Here is a 17781-nt window from a genome sequence, read left to right on the forward strand (position 1 = left end):
GAAGCCATTTGCTCAAAGAGTATAACACATGAATTACGGTTCTTGCTTTAGATAGATACATTTGACAAGGTCTTGTGCATTATCATTACTTGCAACAGTAGATGGCATATTGTTCGGAAGTGAAAACGGGAGGAGCCGAGGGACGAATCAGAAGCCGATCGAGGGGCGGGAAGGCTAGTACAAATGGAACCTAGCGCAAGTCGATTCGCGGTCGCGGCTTCCCTCCTCTTTGGTTTGCCAGTTCCTCGTCGCGCGCGAAGCTCTACGGACTTGCAGTGCAACTTGACGTTCTTACGACCATCTTCTTCACGGCAGCTTGTTCTTTCCCTTTGGTCACAGTCGACCGACGCATCCGACTTCTGTCCTTTACGACCTTTAATTATACCCTTTCAGCGCATCCAGAACGCACTAGTTGTAGTGCAAACAGCGAAAAGTCGCGAACCAGGCTCGCTTTCCACCCCGCGTGTCTTCTCTGCAGGTCTTCTTTGCGCCCTCGACACCCACCACCCCAAAATTGACCGCGCACGAGCGTCGACTTCTCACGGCGATTTATTGATGGAAGGCAAATACTGATCGACTGCTGAACGACCTCATCGCTTGCTGTTGCGCAGCACAGCGCAGTCATGACGGAGCGCAACCTGGACATCTTCGAGAGCAAACTCTCAGATGCCAGTACAGGTAGGCTTAAGTCCTGCTACGGCACACGTGTCGCCGAGACATGTACTGACCATCCACCTAGACCTCCGGACAAAATGCAACTTCCTCATCGAGATCCGTGATGGCATGGACCATTGGTGCCAGGGCACCACCTACCCGGTCTTCTTGCAAAAGTTTGTTCCGATACTCCTCGACATCCTCAGTGGCTCCCCGGTCTTCATTAGTACATCGCCGGAACAGCGACTACGCAATTGCGCCCTCGAGATCTTGCATCGCCTACCCATGTCCACGCCGGATGTCACCGATCAGTATGCTCCCCAAATTGTCGACAAATTGCTGGAATTGGCGCGGATTGAGAACGAGGACAATGCCGTGCTTTGCATGAAGATCATCATGGAGTTTGAGAGAAACCACCTGAACTCATGCGCGAGCAAGGTCCAGCCCTTCCTGGATCTCATTCTTGAGTTGTTCCAGACTATGGACCAGACCGTCAAGGACACCTTCGATACACCAGCAGCTATTGGCTCCTCCTCCGCTGTTGCTCCAGGCACACCACAGTACAACTCGCCCAGACCCGCATCACCAGTGGCCTCGACCACATCCCTGACAGCCGATGTTGGTAGCGACCAGCCGCAGACCCGTCAATTGCAGAAAGGAACACAGTCCTTCAAGCTTGTCGCAGAATGTCCCATCATCGTCGTTAGCATCTTTCAGGCACACCGTAGCATGGTAGCGAAGAATGTCGAGGCTTTCGTCCACCGTATCAAGGCAATCCTGTCACTCCAGGCCGGACCACAAAAGAGAGCCCATGAGGAGGCCAGGGAACGAGGAACGACTTTTGTTGGCGTGGCAAAAGACATCAAGAACCGTGCGGCTTTCGGTGAGCTTGTGACTGCTCAAGTGAAGACTATGAGCTTCCTCGCTTACCTGCTGCGTGTCTATCAAAAGCTGTTGGCAGACTTCCTGCATGAGCTACCAGAGATTGTTGTTCGCCTCCTTCAGGACTGTCCGAGAGAGAAGTCTAGTGCACGAAAGGAGCTCTTGGTCGCTATCAGGCATATCGTCAACTTCAACATCAGAACAATCTTCTTGCCCAAGCTGGATGAGTTGCTGGACGAGCGCACTCTGATTGGCGACGGCTTGACAGTTTACGAGACATTACGACCTTTGGCTTTTACTATGCTGGCCGACCTGATCCACCACGTGAGAGAGAACTTGAAGCCAGCACAGATCGAAAAGAGCATCTTCGTCTACACGAAGAATCTGCACGACGACTACCCGGGAACGAGTTTCCAGACCATGAGCGCCAAGCTGCTTCTGAACATGGCTGAATGCATGGCCAAGGTCGAAGACAAGCAAGACGCACGTTACTTCCTTACCTTGGTCTTGAATGCGATCGGCGAGAAGTTTGCATCCATGAATCGTCAATATCACAATGCTGTCAAGGCCTCCGCACAGTATGCAGAGACGACGATGGAAGCTGGAGCTGAGAACTACCTTGCAGACATCAACCAAAAGCCGGAGTGGGACGAGATTGACATCTTCAACGCAACACCCATCAAGACCAACAACCTCAGGGATCGTGGATCTGATCCTGTGGCAGACAACAAGTTCTTGTTCAAGAATCTACTGCATGGATTGAAGACGCTGTTCTATTCGTTACGCGCTTCCAACCCGACTCGCATTCGCGACGAAATGGACGCAGCCAATGTTCCTCCCAACTGGCAAGATGTGTCGTATGGATTCAATGCCGAGGAAGTCAACGTTTTGATCAAGCTCTTCCGCGAGGGTGCACAAGTCTTCCGGTATTACAACGCGGAGAAGACACCAACAGAAACACCTATGATGAACCCGGTTGAGTTCTTGGCCAACAATCACATGATGAGCAGCGGAAAGGAGGAGAAAGACCTTCTTGAGACTTTTGCAACAATCTTCCATCACATCGACCCCGCCACATTCCATGAAGTCTTCCAGGCCGAGATTCCTCATCTATACGAAATGATCTTTGACCATCCCGCTCTTCTGCACATCGCGCAATTCTTGCTCGCCAGCGAAGCCACGTCTCCTGCGTTCTGCGGCATGATGTTGCAGTTCTTGATGGGCAGACTTGAGGAAGTCGGTACTGCAGATGTGCAGAAGTCGAGCGTGCTTCTCAGACTTTTCAAGCTTTCATTCATGGCCGTTACCCTTTTCTCTGCACAAAACGAGCAGGTACTACTGCCTCACGTCACCAAACTTATCACAAGATCCATCGAGCTCTCAGTGACTGCGGAAGATCCCACCAACTACTTCCTTCTGCTCCGATCATTGTTCAGAAGTATCGGAGGTGGTCGATTCGAGAATCTCTACAAGGAGATCCTGCCGCTGCTCGAGATGTTGCTGGAAGTGTTGAACAACCTACTCACCTCCGCGCGCAAGCCTCAGGATAGAGATCTCTTCGTCGAGTTGTCCCTGACAGTGCCCGCGCGACTTAGTCATTTGCTTCCTCACCTCAGCTATCTTATGAGGCCATTGGTTGTAGCTCTCAGGGCTGGCTCTGAGCTTATCGCGCAAGGTCTTCGCACCTTGGAACTCTGTGTAGATAACCTTACAGCCGACTACCTTGATCCCATCATGGCCCCTGTTATTGACGAGCTGATGGCTGCTCTGTGGGATCACCTCAAGCCCCAGCCGTACAGTCATTTCCATGCCCACACTACTATGCGTATATTGGGCAAACTTGGAGGGCGCAACCGCAAGTTCCTCACCTCGCCGCCTGCTCTCGAGTACAAGCCATACGCAGATGACGAGGCTAGCTACGACATCAAGCTCATTGGGTCCATGAAGGACAGAGCGTTCCCTGCAAGACTGGGTATCGATGTTGCAATTGATAAGCTCAGAGAACAGCCAAAGGCAACAGCAGCAAAGAAGTCTGATGCTTTCCACAAGCAACAAGCACTCAACCTTGTCAAGACGCAGATAAAGCTTTTGGTGGGCTTCGACAATCTGCCAGAGGACTTCGCTAGACTCGTCCGTTTGCAGGCCAATGACTTGTTTGATAAGAACTACGATGTCGGGCACGACTACTTCTCCAAGTCGGAGCGTGAGAAGTCTGTTGCAAAGAAGGACGCTCAGCAAACAACTCTACTCAAGCTGATCAAGGCAGCCATGCTAGCTGCTGCAGTTCCTGAATTGAAGCAGGATGTCGTGCCTTTCTTGAATGGTCTGTACAGACATCTGGCCGTCCTCGAACTCGGCCGATCGCTTGGTCAGGAGAAGCATGCTAAGCGACCATTCGAGCCGTTGTCTGGTGAAGGTCCCGTATTTATCGATAGTAGAGTCATTGCGGACGCGATTGCCGATACGCTTTCTTCAGATTCTGCAGATGTTCGAGATGTCGCCTTCAATGCCTTGGACACAATGTGGAAGTCAGCAGCCACGATCTTTGGCTCCGAAGACAGAGTTGAACGTTTACCTTTTTTCCGCGACCTCACCAAATCTCTCGTTCATCACTGCTTCGAGGAGGAGTGGTTCTCCAAATCTGGAGGTACTGCTGGCATTGATTACGTTGTCAATAAGCTCAACTTTAGCGCTGCCTGGTTGAAGGATCGTGAGATTGAGCTCATTCGTGCACTTTTCTTTGTGATGAAGGACATGCCTCAGGACCTTCCTGCCAATGTCCGAGTCCAAGCCAAGGATGTGCTGCAAGCTATCATTAGAAAGTGCAACACAGGCGCTCCGGAGTCCGACATCGGCACCGCTAGCACTCTCATAAACCAAGTGTCTAACAAACTGGTTACCGAAGTGTCGCACATGAACCGTCATGTCCGCGAGGCAGCTCAGGATGGTCTCCGCTTGCTTGCAGAGGTTGTTGGCGTGAAGCTTTGGCAAATCGTCAAGCCAGTCAAGGAACTGGTGCTTCAACCTATCTTCAACAAGCCACTTCGAGCACTTCCCTTCGCGGTGCAAATAGGTTACATCGACGCCTTGAACTTCTGCTTGGACATGGAGAATGAAGTCCTTCAATTCGAGGACCGCCTCAACCGGTCTCTTATGGAGACATTGGCTTTGGCTGATGCCGAAGACGAGACTCTTGCACCCAAGCCGATGGAGCACAGAAGCGCCGAATCAATAGTCAACCTCAGAGTTTCCTGCCTTCGTCTACTAACCACTGCAATAAGACTGCCCGCATTCGGTAATTCCCCACATGCTCAGCACCGCAGTCGCATCATCACAGTGTTCTTCAAGTCCTTGTACTCCAGGAACAACGAGGTCAAGACTACAGCCAACTCAGGTTTGCAGATAGTGCTGCAAGCTACTCAGAAGCTACCAAAGGACCTCCTCCAGAGTGGTTTGAGACCTATCCTGATGAACGTCCAGGACCCTCGTAAGCTGAGTGTTGAGGGACTCGAAGGTCTCCGCACTCTACTTCAGCTTCTCACCAACTACTTCAAGGTCGAGATTGGTTCGCGCTTGTTGGACCACATGAAGCACATTGCAGATGCACAAAGCCTGCAGAAGGTTTCCTTCTCGCTCATTGAGCAGAACCCCAAGATGCGTGTCGTCACTGCTATCTTTGGCGTGTTCCATCTTCTGCCTGCTGCTGCTGTACAGTTCCTCCCTACGCTGGTCGAAAGGGTACTTGAGCTTGAGAGCAGCTTACGCAGAACTCACTTCAGTCCTTTCCGTGAGCCTCTGATCAAGTACCTGAACCACTACTCGAAAGAAGCACTGGAGTTTTTCAGCACAAACTTGAAGGACGAGGCTAAGGGCAGATTCTTTGCTCAAGTTCTGTCCGACCAGGCAGCTAAGCCTTTGCGAACTGCCGTCATGGAGTCCGAGACTTTCTGGGCACCCCTGACGGGAGAAGGCCTGAACGATGTCGAGAAGGACCAAGCAGCAGTCAATGCTGTCCACGTTTCTTTGTCTCTTTCCGAGTTTCCCGAGTCTCTTGCTTGGCTCACATCGAACGACAAGACGAGATTGGCGTTGTTCGAAGCCGCCAAGTCGTTACAACAGAAGCTGCAGAACAAGACGTTAGCTCTATCGCTTCGTCTACCAGTTGAGCAGGTCGGAGACCACTTAATGATCATTCTCACAAGATATCTTGCTCAGAAGCCCGACGATTTGGACTTCTTCTTCGACCTTGTGCAAGCCTGCGCGAATGATGAGCTCGCAGAGTCGCATCGTCTGTTCCATTTCATCTACGAGTACATCATTACCAGCACGTCTGTCGAGTATCAACGCTCGGTGGCTGTTCGCTGCATTGATATTTACACAAACCGCCAGAAGACACCGCGTATGAAATCTTTCGTGTTCCACAACATCCTCAACCCAATCTTCGCTATGGACATCCAGCGCAACTGGGAAAGCCTGTTTGGTACCAACAAGGGCACTGAGCTCTTCGACAAGTCCATGACGGATATTGTCCACTCGAAGTTGTGGAAACCGCAAGCCAACAGTGACATCTCTGAAGATCCTACTCAACCCGGCGTCGATCAGTCAAGGATGGAGTTGATTCAACTGACATCGATGCTTCTCAAATACCACCACAACATGCTCTCTGATGCACGCAAGGACGTAATTATGTTTGGTTGGACGTACATCAGACTTGAAGACACCATCAACAAGTATGCTTCGTACGCGTTGATTTCATACTTCATCGCCCACTACGATACTCCTGCCAAGATCGTTGTGCAAATCTACGGCAAGTTGCTGGGAGCACACCAGGCTGAAGGCCGACCACTCGTCATGCAAGCACTTGAAATCCTCGAGCCTGTCCTCATCAAGCGTACTGGTGGCGAACAAGCGAGAGCACCTGCCTGGACTCGCATTCCTCGTCGCATATTGAGCGAAGAGACGTCGAATACACCACAGCTCACTAGCATTTTCCAATTCCTTGTTCGACACCCTGACCTCTTCTATGAGGCTAGGGAGTCTTTCGCATCCATCATCATTCCCTCACTCAACAAGGTTGCGCAGCTGCCCAATCCTTCCACCGAGAACAAGAGACTGGCCATTAACCTCTTCAGCATGATATGGCACTGGGAAGAACGTACTGTGAAGGAGAATGGATCACTCTCTGGTCCTCAGTCGCCTAACAGCGAGGCACCTGCTACCAACAAGAAGGCAGCTTCAGCCTCGTACTCTCTTCGCACTATGATGATAAAATACATGGTCAATTTCATTGCCATTCTGCCTGAGAGGTTCCCTGTCCCGAGCTCTACTGAGGAGGGCAAGGATGCTAAGGAAGGCAAGGAACGTCCCAATCCTGCATCCAACGAGACTATAAGAAAGTCACTGGAGTTGCTCTGGCGCTTCCTGTCTCCAGGCTATTGGGATGATGTCGACGTTGATGCCATGTTCCCCAAGGTCACTGAACAGATCCTCCTTTCTGAGCCAAAGCAGGACGAGAAGATGGAGGCCTGGACCAGTCGTGTCATCAACACTTTGCAAATGCTTCGTTCTCTTGTCAATGCAAAGTCTGATGAGTGGATCGTTGCTCGTCTGCCTCAATTACAAAAGCTGCTCGCGAAGTCGTTGAAGAGCGAGAGCGCTGAGATTCAAGATTGCTTGCATTGCGACAAGCCAGTCGAGGGCTTCCCTGAACTCAAGCCATTGATGAAGGCCATTCTGGACGCTGTACCTCTACAGCAGTCCGAAGAGGACTTGCCTGATGCTGAAAGCCCGACAGATGAGTTTGTCAACTTCCTTTCCACTCTTGCGGGTGATTGTATGTCTGCTACTGGCAAGGACACCCAAGCTCAGACCGCTGGTATCAACATCCTCTGGACCTTGTCTCAGCGCAAAGCTGACAGCGTGGACACTCATATCCCTGCTCTTCTCAAGGCCCTCCAAGGTAACCTAGCAAAGAACCATCTCGCAGCTCAGATGCCTCAGCAAGTCGCTACTGCCAATGGTGTCGCAGCTCAGCCACCCGCCAACCCTCAAGAGGTCGACCTCAACACAGTCCTCATAACAAGAGTGATTGAGATGCTTTCAGGTCGTATCGCAGCACTTGGGGAGCAGCGCAGACCTTATCTTAGTGTCCTCGCTTCGCTCGTCGAAAGATCACAAAACAACACATTGTGCGAGAAGATTCTGAGTATGGTCGAAGAATGGGTCTTCAACTCGACAGAACCTGTCCCTACTCTCAAAGAAAAGACGGCTGTGTTGCAGAAGATGCTCATGTTCGAAAACAGATCTGACCTCACGCTCTATCACAAGTTTCTCGATCTGGTCATCCGTATTTACGAGGATCCCAAGATCTTCCGATCAGAATTGGCTGTACGCATGGAGCATGCTTTCCTCATTGGTCTTAGAAGCCCTGACATCCCTATGCGCACGCGCTTCATGACCATCTACGATCGTAACCTGAGTCGCACTGCTGCCAATCGCTTCTTCAAACTGCTCGCAGAACAACAGTGGGATGTACTTGCTGACAGCTTCTGGCTTAGTCAAGTCATCCACCTCATGTTCGGATCCATTGACATGAACACGCCGCTAAAGCTTCACAACGATGATTTCAAGTGCTTATCGGCCTCGAAGCTTTACAACACCCATGCTGCTGACCCGCGACTCCCCGACCTTATGCTTGACACCGAGTTCGAAAACTTCATTGCAGGCCACAAGCGCTTCGTGCAAGAGCTTGGCGAAGTCAAGACGAAGGATGTGCTTGAGCCTTTGGCCAACCTTCAGCACACTGACTCGAACCTTGCTCATGATATCTGGACTGCATACTTCCCGCTCATCTGGTCGAGCTTGTCAAGAGACGACCGCGAGGATATGGAGACTGGTCTCATTAACTTGTTGACCAAGGACTTCCAGCAACGTCAGACTGACAAGCGCCCGAACTGTGTTGCTACTCTTATTGACGGCATCGTCCGTGCTAGACCTCGTGTCAAGTTCCCACCCCATGTCTTGAAGTTCCAAGCGAAGAACTACAACGCTTGGTACAGCGCTGCAACTTACATCGAAGAGCTGGCCATGAAGCCAATCGTCGATACTCCTGCCATTCGCGAAAGTAACTTGGACGCCCTGGTTGAATTGTATGCTACACTTCAGGAAGATGACCTTTTCTACGGGACCTGGCGCAGGAGATGTCAGTTCGTTGAGACCAATGCTGCTCTCTCATACGAGCAGAATGGCGTTTGGGACAAGGCTCAAGCAATGTACGAGCAAGCACAGATCAAAGCTCGCACTGGTTCTATCGCTTTCTCACCCGGAGAGTACATGCTCTGGGAAGATCACTGGGTGTACTGCGCAGAGAAGCTCCAACAGTGGGAGATCTTGGGCGACTTTGCTAAGCACGAAAACCTCAACGATCTTTTCCTTGAGGCAACTTGGCGCAACTTTGACGCTTGGGAAGAACCTGACAATCGTGCTCAACTTGATACCATCATCAAGGCCGTTTCCGATGCTCCTACTCCTCGTCGCATGTTCTTCCAAGCCTTCATGTCACTGCTGAAGCTGCACAACAAGACCGAAATTCAGCAAGACTTTAACCGCATCTGCGATGAAAACATCCAACTTTCAATCAAGAACTGGCACAAGCTACCCAAGCAAATAACGCAGGCTCACATTGGTCTGCTCCAAAACTTCCAGAACCTTGTCGAGTTGCATGATGCAAGCGTGATTTGTAGCAGCCTGGCCCAAACCACATCAGCAAACCTTGATGTCAAGAGTCAAGAGCTGAAGTTGCTTCTCGGCACATGGAGAGACAGACTACCCAACTTCTGGGATGACATCAACTCATGGCAAGACTTGGTAACCTGGCGCCAACACATCTTCCAGCTCATCAATAAAACTTACTTGACGTTGCTGCCATCCACAAACCAGGGCAACGCAACTGGTCAGTCGTATGCTTACCGCGGCTACCACGAGACTGCTTGGATTATCAATCGCTTCGCCCATGTTGCTCGTAAGCATCAGATGCCGGATGTTTGCATCACTCAACTCAGCAGAATCTACACTTTGCCCAACATCGAGATTCAAGAAGCTTTCCTTAAGCTCAGAGAGCAGGCCAAGTGCTGTTACCAGAACCGCAATGAGCTCACCAGTGGCTTGGATGTTATCAACAATACCAACCTCAATTACTTTGGTGCACAGCAAAAGGCCGAGTTCTACACCCTCAAGGGAATGTTCCTTGCGAAGCTCAACCATAAAGAGGAAGCCAATGACGCATTTGGTACTGCCTTGTACTTTGACATCAAGCTTCCTAAAGCATGGAGCGAATGGGGCAGATACAACGACATGCTGTTCAAGGAGAAGCCCGAAGAGAGCATTGACAAAGCCAGCGCAGCTATTAGTTGTTACCTTGAAGCCGCTGGTCAATACAAGAGCGCCAAATCAAGAAAGCTTCTCAGCAGAATCCTCTGGCTTCTCAGTTTGGACGATGCGGAGAACACGCTCGCGAAGGCGTTCGAGAACTTTAAGGGAGAGACGCCTGTGTGGTACTGGATCACCTTCATTCCTCAGCTGCTCAACAACTTGTCTCGTACGCCGAGCGAGGCCAACATTGCTCACGGTATCCTGAGTAAGCTCGCAAAGACGTACCCCCAGGCACTGTACTTCCAACTGCGTACTAGCCGCGAAGATATGTCGGTCATCAAGAGGAGTCAAGAACAGAAGGAGGCTAGGGAGAAACAGCTACGAGCTAAGCAAGCTGGAGGAGCCACTCTAGCCGAAGCTGCTAAGCCAGACGCTAATGCCAACGGAGATGCTGCCAGTGGCACTCCTCAGCCCAAGCCTGAAGGTCAAGATGCACCGAAGGTTGAGGTTGCCGAACCACCAAAGCCGAAGAAGCCATGGGATCATACTGAAGAGCTTACTCAAACGCTCAAGACAGCCTTCCCTCTATTAGCGTTGTCTATGGAGACTATGGTTGATCAAGTCCAGAAGTACTTCAAGTGCACCCTGGATGAGGATGCTTACCGTCTCATTGTTGCTCTGCTCAACGACGGTTTGGCATATGTTGGCAGATACCCAACCTCGTACGCCCAAGGCGTGAACCTACCACCATCTACAGAGGCAAACATCACTCGCTTCGCAGAATCCATCTTGCCGGCCCACATTCGTAAGTCGTTTGAAGCCGACTTTGTGACCAAGAAGCCGTCGATGTTCGAATACATTGCCAAGCTTCGCAGATGGAGAGACAGATTTGAAGAAAAGCTTGATCGCAGGACGTCTAAGTGGCACCTCGAACAGACGACTCATCTGGCAGAGTTCCGTTTCTTGAAGTTCGACGAGGTCGAAGTTCCTGGACAATACCTGCAGCATCGTGACAAGAACCAAGATTTCGTCAGGATCGAAAGATTCTTGCCTGACGTTGAGCTCATCAGAGGTGTCACTGGCTGTCACAGGAGATTGACCATTCGTGGCCATGATGGAAGCGTGCATCCATTCGCCATCCAGCATCCTACTGCCAGACACAGCAGACGTGAGGAGAGAGTTACGCAGTTGTTCAGAATCTTCAACAGCATCTTGGCTAAGAAGAAGGAGAGTAGACGCCGCAACCTGCAGTTCCACCTGCCTCTGATGATTCCGTTGTCTCCTGGTATCCGCATGATCCAGGACGATTCTTCGTACATCAGTCTGCAAGGTATTTACGAAGACTACTGCCGCCGCAATGGCATCAACAAGGATGACCCGGTCTTGTTCCAAATCGACAAGCTCCGCGCCTTGACACCGGTAAGCAATCCCAGCGGCGTAATTTCAGAACGCGACACTGACACATGGTTCCAGCAAAAACCCGAACAGGCTGCCAGCATCCGTTTGGAGACATTCAATGCGATTCAAGAAAAGTATGTGCCGAATGATGTCGTTCAAGACTACTTCCAGCAGACGTATCCTTCGTACGACTCGCTATGGCTGTTCCGCCGACAGTTCTCTGCACAGTTGGCGGCCCTGACATTCATCACATTCACCATGCACATGACGATGCGTTATCCTCACAAGATGTCCATCTCACGCGGCACTGGTAACATTTGGGGATCCGAGTTGGTACCTGCGATGGCAGCGGCCAAGCCATACTTCCACAACCCTGAAGCAATACCCTTCCGCCTGACACCCAACCTGCAAACACTGATGGGACCTATTCACACGGAAGGCATCTTCGTTGCAGCCTTGATGGCCATTGCTCGTTGTCTGACCGACTCGTCGTCTTCGCCTACAACGTCAAGCACACCTGCCGTTCCTACACCTACCAACTCGGGCAATGGTGGCCACAACCAGGACGAGGCTGAGAGCAACACATCAGATCTCGAAGGTCAACTCAGTATCTTTATCCGTGATGAGATGAACTTCTGGTCGCTGCAACAGCACAAGCAGAGTATCAAGGACGGCGAGTTGCGCGAGCACGTATACCGCAATGCTACCGGCATTGTCAAGAAGGCGGTCGCCATGGCAAAGGAGCCGGATGCTAAGAACTTGCCCGCTAGTCAGAGCGTGCTGGACCTTGTGGCCAAGGCTACTGAGCCCAAGAACCTGTGCACGACTGATGCACTTTGGCAGGCCTGGCTTTGAGGAGGGGAGGAAGTCGAGAGCATTGTCTTTCTTGGAGGATTGAAGAATATATTTTATGCATAGCGCTAGGCGAAAGGGATGGGGAAGGTGCCTAGCGATTTGCTCTTTTTGCTGCTTTGTTTCGAAATTCGATTCTTCTTTGTGTAACTATACCTCATGGTTCTTTTCCTCACTTCAATGGTTGCTTCATACATGGTGGTGTCTGCTCTCGTGGCAGTGGAAGTGATTAGTGACGGCGAGTCAGTGAATACCAGTGCTTATCGCTGATGATAACAAGGCTTGGCACACGAGTCATTCGCGGCGGCGGGGTTGAGCTGCGAGGGAAATTCACAAATCACAAACGACCTTGTTTCGTCATTCAACAACATCATCATCATGGCAGCAGCACACATTGCCGAATGGCAGAAGCGCGCAGAGGCCTTCAAGCCTCTCAACCTCAAGCAGATCGAGGGCCCCATCGCCGAACTCGACGCACACCTCACCCTTCGCTCATACATTGTTGGCTACGCTGTCACCGACGCCGACCTTGATGTGTGGAAGGCCATCCGCGGCAACCGCATCGCCCACTCGTCCGTCATCAAGCAGGGCACCTACATCAATGTCAGCCGCTGGTTCAACTTCATCGAGGAGAGCGAGCGCCCTGTCGTCGAGCTCGCCAGCCGCGGCAAGGAAATGGCCAAGAAGGCCGAGGGCAAGTCCGACCAGGGCAACTACGACATTGGCCTGCAGGGCACCGAGAAGGGCGTCGTCACTCGCTTCCCTCCCGAGCCTTCAGGCTACCTCCACATCGGTCACGCAAAGGCCGCCCTGCTCAACGACTACTTTGCCCACAAGAAGTACCAGGGCAAGCTGATCCTTCGTTTCGACGACACCAACCCCACCAACGAGAAGCAGGAGTTTGAGGATTCGATAGTCAAGGACCTCGAACTGATGGGCATCAAGCCTGACCAGGTCACCCACACCTCCGACTACTTCCAGGAGCTGTACGACGCCGCCGTCAAGATGATCAAGAGCGGCAAGGCCTACGCCGACAACACCCCTCAGGACATTCTCCGTGACGAGCGCATGAAGCTGATCGACTCCAAGCACCGCAACGACTCGATCGAGGACAACCTTGCCCACTTCGAGGAGATGAAGGCGGGTACCGAAGAGGGCACCACCTGGTTCATCCGTGCAAAGATCAACATGCAGGACCCCAACGGTGCCATGCGTGATCCCGTCATCTACCGCTGCAGTCCTCAAGCTCACCACCGTACTGGCGACGCCTGGAAGATCTACCCCACCTACGACTTTGCTTGCCCCGTCGTCGACGCTCTCGAGGGTGTCACCCATGCACTCCGTACTACCGAGTACAATGACCGTGACGCCCAGTTCCAGTGGATGCTCAAGGCCATGGACTTGCGTCACGTCTACAACTGGAACTTTGCCCGTATGGCCTTTGTCCGCACTTTCCTGTCAAAGCGCAAGTTGACAAAGGTTGTCGAGAACGGCGGTGTCTGGGGCTGGGACGACCCTCGTATGCCTACCGTCAGAGGTATCCGTCGCCGCGGTATGACTGTCCCTGCCCTTCAGGAATTCATTCTTTCTCAGGGCCCCTCAAAGTCCATTACCTTGATGGATTGGACTAAAATTTGGGCCACCAACAAGAAGTACATTGATCCCATTGCCGGTCGCTACACCGCCATCGACACAAAGGACAAGGTCACCGTTACTGTCACTGGTGCTCCCGCCACTCACACCGACCTCAAGGACTTGCACGCCAAAAACCCCGCCGTCGGCCAGAAGAAGGTTGTCTTCAGCAAGAACATCATTCTTGATCAGACTGACGTCGCTTCCTTTGAGGAGGGAGAGGAAATCACTCTCATGAACTGGGGCAATGCCATCGTCAAGTCAAAGTCCACCTCTGTCGTCGACGCCCTCAAGTCTCCCCTCGCCACTCTCAGCGGCAATGCCCCCATCTCTTCCCTCGAGTTGGAACTCCACCTCCAAGGCGACGTCAAAAAGACGTCCAAAAAGGTCACTTGGCTCTCCACCGACCAAGAGCTCATCCCCGTCAAACTCTACGAATTCGACTACCTGCTCACAAAGGACAAGCTCGAGGAAGAAGACGAGTTTGAAAAGTTCCTCAACCCCACCACTTCGACACTTACAGAGTGTTTGGCCGACTGTAATGTTGCTGATTTGAAGGAGGATGACATTATGCAATTTGACCGCAAGGGATTCTTTAGAGTCGACAAGGCTTTCAAGAATGGAGAGGCTGCTGTCTTTTTCCAGATTCCTACTGGTAAGGCAGGAAAATAGGATGCATTACTCAGACGACTGGAGTGCATCTGAAGCAAGAATGATGGCAAAATTGATGAGGAATGAAGAGCAAAAGAAGCAAGAATGTGGCAAGCAAGGAAGAAGATCATGTAGGATGTAAAGAAGGAAAAATGAATCAAAAAAGCGATCGCCTACAAAGCGGCGAATTGATTAAGGCTGTGGGGCAAAATCTATTCTTTGTCTTTTCCTCCCTCTCTTCTTGCAAATCTGCTCTGTGGCCATCAAACCATCTCAGAGTCCTTGTTTTCTGCCAGATTGTTGCCTGATTCTCCCAAAGTCAATTGGGGCTCCGTTTCTTGACCAGACAGATGTGCGTCCACTTTGCCAAGAATATTAGGATACCAGCTTAGACTGACGATCATGACAACAATCATCAAAGCAGCATCGAACACAAAGGTAGCCCACTCATGGCTCAATAGATAGCCCGAACCACCCATCCCGTATTCGATGGCGCGAAAGATGTTTCGCACAGCGATGAGGATGCTAACGACGTAAAGACCAAACAGTTTCCTCTGCCAACCTGATGCTAAAGTCCTCGAACGACCTCTCATCTTGACGTGGAAATTGACCGCCACGATGATGAAGAGGAAGAAAATGACAATCTGAAGAACGAGGCCAGCGAGAATGATGTTTTGGCCGAGACTGATTTTCGAGGCTTTTTTGGCAGAGGAGAGGAGACCGCCGCCTGCTCCTTGGGCGAGGAAGCATGCGATATCGCCCGCTACGAAGGTCTTTGTGAGGAAGCGGAGAGGGATAGGGCAATGCTTCTCGCCACCGACAGAGCGAATGATTTTTCCGAGATACATGTATACCGATGCAGCAAAGAGGATGGGTGCCAGTAGGACCAAGAGTGATTGCATGGCATAAGGTAATGTATCTGTAGTGTGGCTGCGAGCATAGGCTCTGGCGCCATAGCCAACTACTTCAACTATTTTTTTCGAACAAAAAAAATCAGTTATCTAAACTCAAAAGATTCATCTTGTTGGCAAAAGACTTACAGATTCCTCCAATGACCAAGGGGATGCAAAACCATTGCTTTCGAAAGACCACAAGGCCAAAATGCGTCAAAGCAACGAGACCGAAGATACTGGCGACCACGATGTTTCCAATCATGGAAGGGTAGTATTTCCATAGCTGATAGCCATCATCGTTTGCAGGAGGAGCCATTTTTTGATTGTTCAATGGAGGGTAGTCTGGAAGGGATGATCGAAGCTGTAAAGTAGTGTTTGATATCGAGTGATGGCGTGAAACATCTTGTCAAGGCGAGCATTCAGACTTTATATCATTCATTTCAGTCAGTGGAAGGAAATGTTGTCTGCCATTCTGGTACTCCGTGATGGTCCATGAGCGCTATACGACGTATTTCCACGAAGCTTGGTGTACGGAGAGCTATTTAAGCTTGCTATACGCGTATCTAGAAGGAGCTACCCGGGGAAGCCTCCGTGCTAATCTGCACACCAACCGGATTTTCTTCCTTGACCTAGGACTTCAGCTAGAGCTTATCTGCAGATGCCTTGAGTTTTGAGGCTTGTCTCAGGAATTACATCGTATAGTTCCGTTGAGAGCGGCGCAGCGAATAATGATGACATTGAGGCAGCCACCTACGGACGCTGAGAAATGAAGCAGAACCATCACATGTGGCCCATTGATGATCAAATGTATCAATCCATGGCACTTTGCTGCACTGGAACCTTGTGAGAATTGGAAAGCGATCAATTCAGTGGTATATTGACCTCATGATCTGACACTACCCTCTACCCCACCCACAACCACATCTAGTTCGATCCTTTCCTGTCCGGTCGTTCGACTGTTATCTGTCGCGAGCCTATCATACCCACTGCCATCAAACCCTGCTCAATCACTCCAGAATATCTCTGATCCGTCATCTGAGCCACACTATCACGGATGAATCTGCCCGGAAGACTGGACGCAGTCGAAGCACGATGTGAGGACTCCTTGTCAACTGCAAGCTCGTCGACAAAAAGCCTCGAACGAGTGTCTGAGTGCTTGTTGCCGGGCCCCAGCCGGCGTAGACTGGACGTGTCTTGCTTTGGAGCCAAGAAAGATCCACTCTCGTCATGCGATGCTCCCAGAGTTCCAGAAGACGCAGAGAGTCCAATATCGTAACGCCCTTCTCTCGGTTTTCCATTTTTCGTCTCGAACTCGTGATAAAAGCCCCTGGTAGTGCAGCCCACAAAGGAAACGGCTGCTATAGTAGGCTTAACCACCACGCCCAAGGAGCCCCGTATTAACCCCTTCGCGAACCCAACAACTCCGTCCTTTCTTCCGTCACGAAGAGCTTGGGTAACTATACCTGTAAAGCCACTGCCAAAGCCATACGCAAGAGCTTTGGTTCCTTGTTTGAGTCCGGATGTAATGCCAGTGATTTGGGGAGGTGGTGTCACGTGAGTGTCTCCGTAGAGGCAAGGTATGTTGTTGATGGCATTGGTAACAGCGATCGCGGTATTGAGGAAGGGGTTGGAACGACTAGAGGGGGATTCGAGAAATGCTTCGATAGGTGTACTGCAGAACTCGGAGTCGAAAGGCTGGTGAATTGTATCGGAGTTATCTGCTGTGGACCCTGATGTCTGAAGATGGTTGTTGCAACATGCTAGTGGACATATGGATGTCGATGCCGTTGCTGCATGAGTTACATCGAAGTGCGTCTCGGTTTCGGAATCAGCTCTCTCAGACTCTTCGTACGAAGGTGGGTGTTCTTGAGAGACCTCCGAGCGCTCCTCATGGTTTGATTTCTCGCTGAGATCTGCAGGTCTCTCTGCCCCATTGGCTTCTTCAAATTGAGTGACCATTGTCGATTGAGAGATTTGTGTGCAGAATTCGAGGGGCGATCGATCGTATGTTGCTATAAGAGAAGATGGGAGAAAGAGTCAACCAGGTTTTATTCCCACCATCTGCGTGACCCTGATACTTGTACTGAACTTTACAGCGACTCGAAAGTGGCAATGGAGGCAAAAGGAGTGCGAGATTTAAGCATTGTCAGTCCGAGCTTTGTAAAGGATATCATAGCAATGTCTCTTGCTATACGCGTCCGTGTATTCAAACGACCTTTCCGCGTATTCTCGTATCCCCGTATCGTTTAACTCAATCGTCAGAGACAGATGTAGAAAACACACCGCCTACCGACTGCAACAGAGTTGAAAAAAGCTTGAGTCGCCAATGAAAGTGCAAGTCACAATGATGCACAAAGCACGTCAAGGTTTGGAGAAGGATGAGTTTTCGAAACTTTCGGACGTCTGCTATATTGTTTTACGCGTATACCATAATGACGTTGCTCAATGC

The 17781-nt window shown here is 51.0% G+C and overlaps 4 protein-coding genes across 4 annotated transcripts; 2 read left to right on the forward strand and 2 right to left on the reverse strand.

Moving 5' to 3' along the window:
- Positions 1-236: 236 nt before the first annotated feature.
- Positions 237-12424, forward strand: AUEXF2481DRAFT_470189 (uncharacterized protein). The gene is made up of 3 exons (XM_013491561.1): positions 237-678; positions 740-11325; positions 11380-12424. Exons 1-3 carry the CDS (start codon positions 624-626, stop codon positions 12157-12159), a joined length of 11421 nt encoding a protein of 3806 aa, XP_013347015.1. The 5' UTR covers positions 237-623; the 3' UTR covers positions 12160-12424.
- Positions 12425-12534: 110 nt separating this feature from the next.
- AUEXF2481DRAFT_62581 (uncharacterized protein) lies at positions 12535-14460 on the forward strand (the record flags this gene model as incomplete). The annotated part of the gene is made up of 1 exon (XM_013491480.1): positions 12535-14460. The coding sequence occupies one exon, from the start codon at positions 12535-12537 to the stop codon at positions 14458-14460; it is 1926 nt and encodes a 641-aa protein (XP_013346934.1).
- Positions 14461-14702: 242 nt separating this feature from the next.
- On the reverse strand, positions 14703-15648 carry AUEXF2481DRAFT_2120 (uncharacterized protein; the record flags this gene model as incomplete). The annotated part of the gene is made up of 2 exons (XM_013491142.1): positions 14703-15409; positions 15480-15648. The coding sequence occupies 2 exons, from the start codon at positions 15646-15648 to the stop codon at positions 14703-14705; spliced, it is 876 nt and encodes a 291-aa protein (XP_013346596.1).
- A 549-nt stretch (positions 15649-16197) lies between these two features.
- On the reverse strand, positions 16198-17647 carry AUEXF2481DRAFT_36641 (uncharacterized protein). The gene has a single exon (XM_013491341.1). It carries the CDS (start codon positions 17289-17291, stop codon positions 16257-16259), a length of 1035 nt encoding a protein of 344 aa, XP_013346795.1. The 5' UTR covers positions 17292-17647; the 3' UTR covers positions 16198-16256.
- Positions 17648-17781: the final 134 nt, after the last annotated feature.

Source organism: Aureobasidium subglaciale (assembly GCF_000721755.1).
Source record: "Aureobasidium subglaciale EXF-2481 unplaced genomic scaffold scaffold_3, whole genome shotgun sequence".
Lineage (NCBI taxonomy): Eukaryota > Fungi > Ascomycota > Dothideomycetes > Dothideales > Saccotheciaceae > Aureobasidium > Aureobasidium subglaciale.

What these genes read in the sequence shown, in the direction of transcription:
- AUEXF2481DRAFT_36641 (XM_013491341.1), bottom strand. Translation starts at nt 17,291, where the DNA reads ATGGTCACTCAATTTGAAGAAGCCAATGGGGCAGAGAGACCTGCAGAT.
- AUEXF2481DRAFT_470189 (XM_013491561.1), top strand. Translation starts at nt 624, where the DNA reads ATGACGGAGCGCAACCTGGACATCTTCGAGAGCAAACTCTCAGATGCC. An exon ending in ACTCTCAGATGCCAGTACAG is followed by an intron (nt 679 to 739) that starts GTAGGCTTAAGT and finishes CCATCCACCTAG; the next exon opens with ACCTCCGGACAAAATGCAAC. An exon ending in AGCTCCGCGCCTTGACACCG is followed by an intron (nt 11,326 to 11,379) that starts GTAAGCAATCCC and finishes ACATGGTTCCAG; the next exon opens with CAAAAACCCGAACAGGCTGC.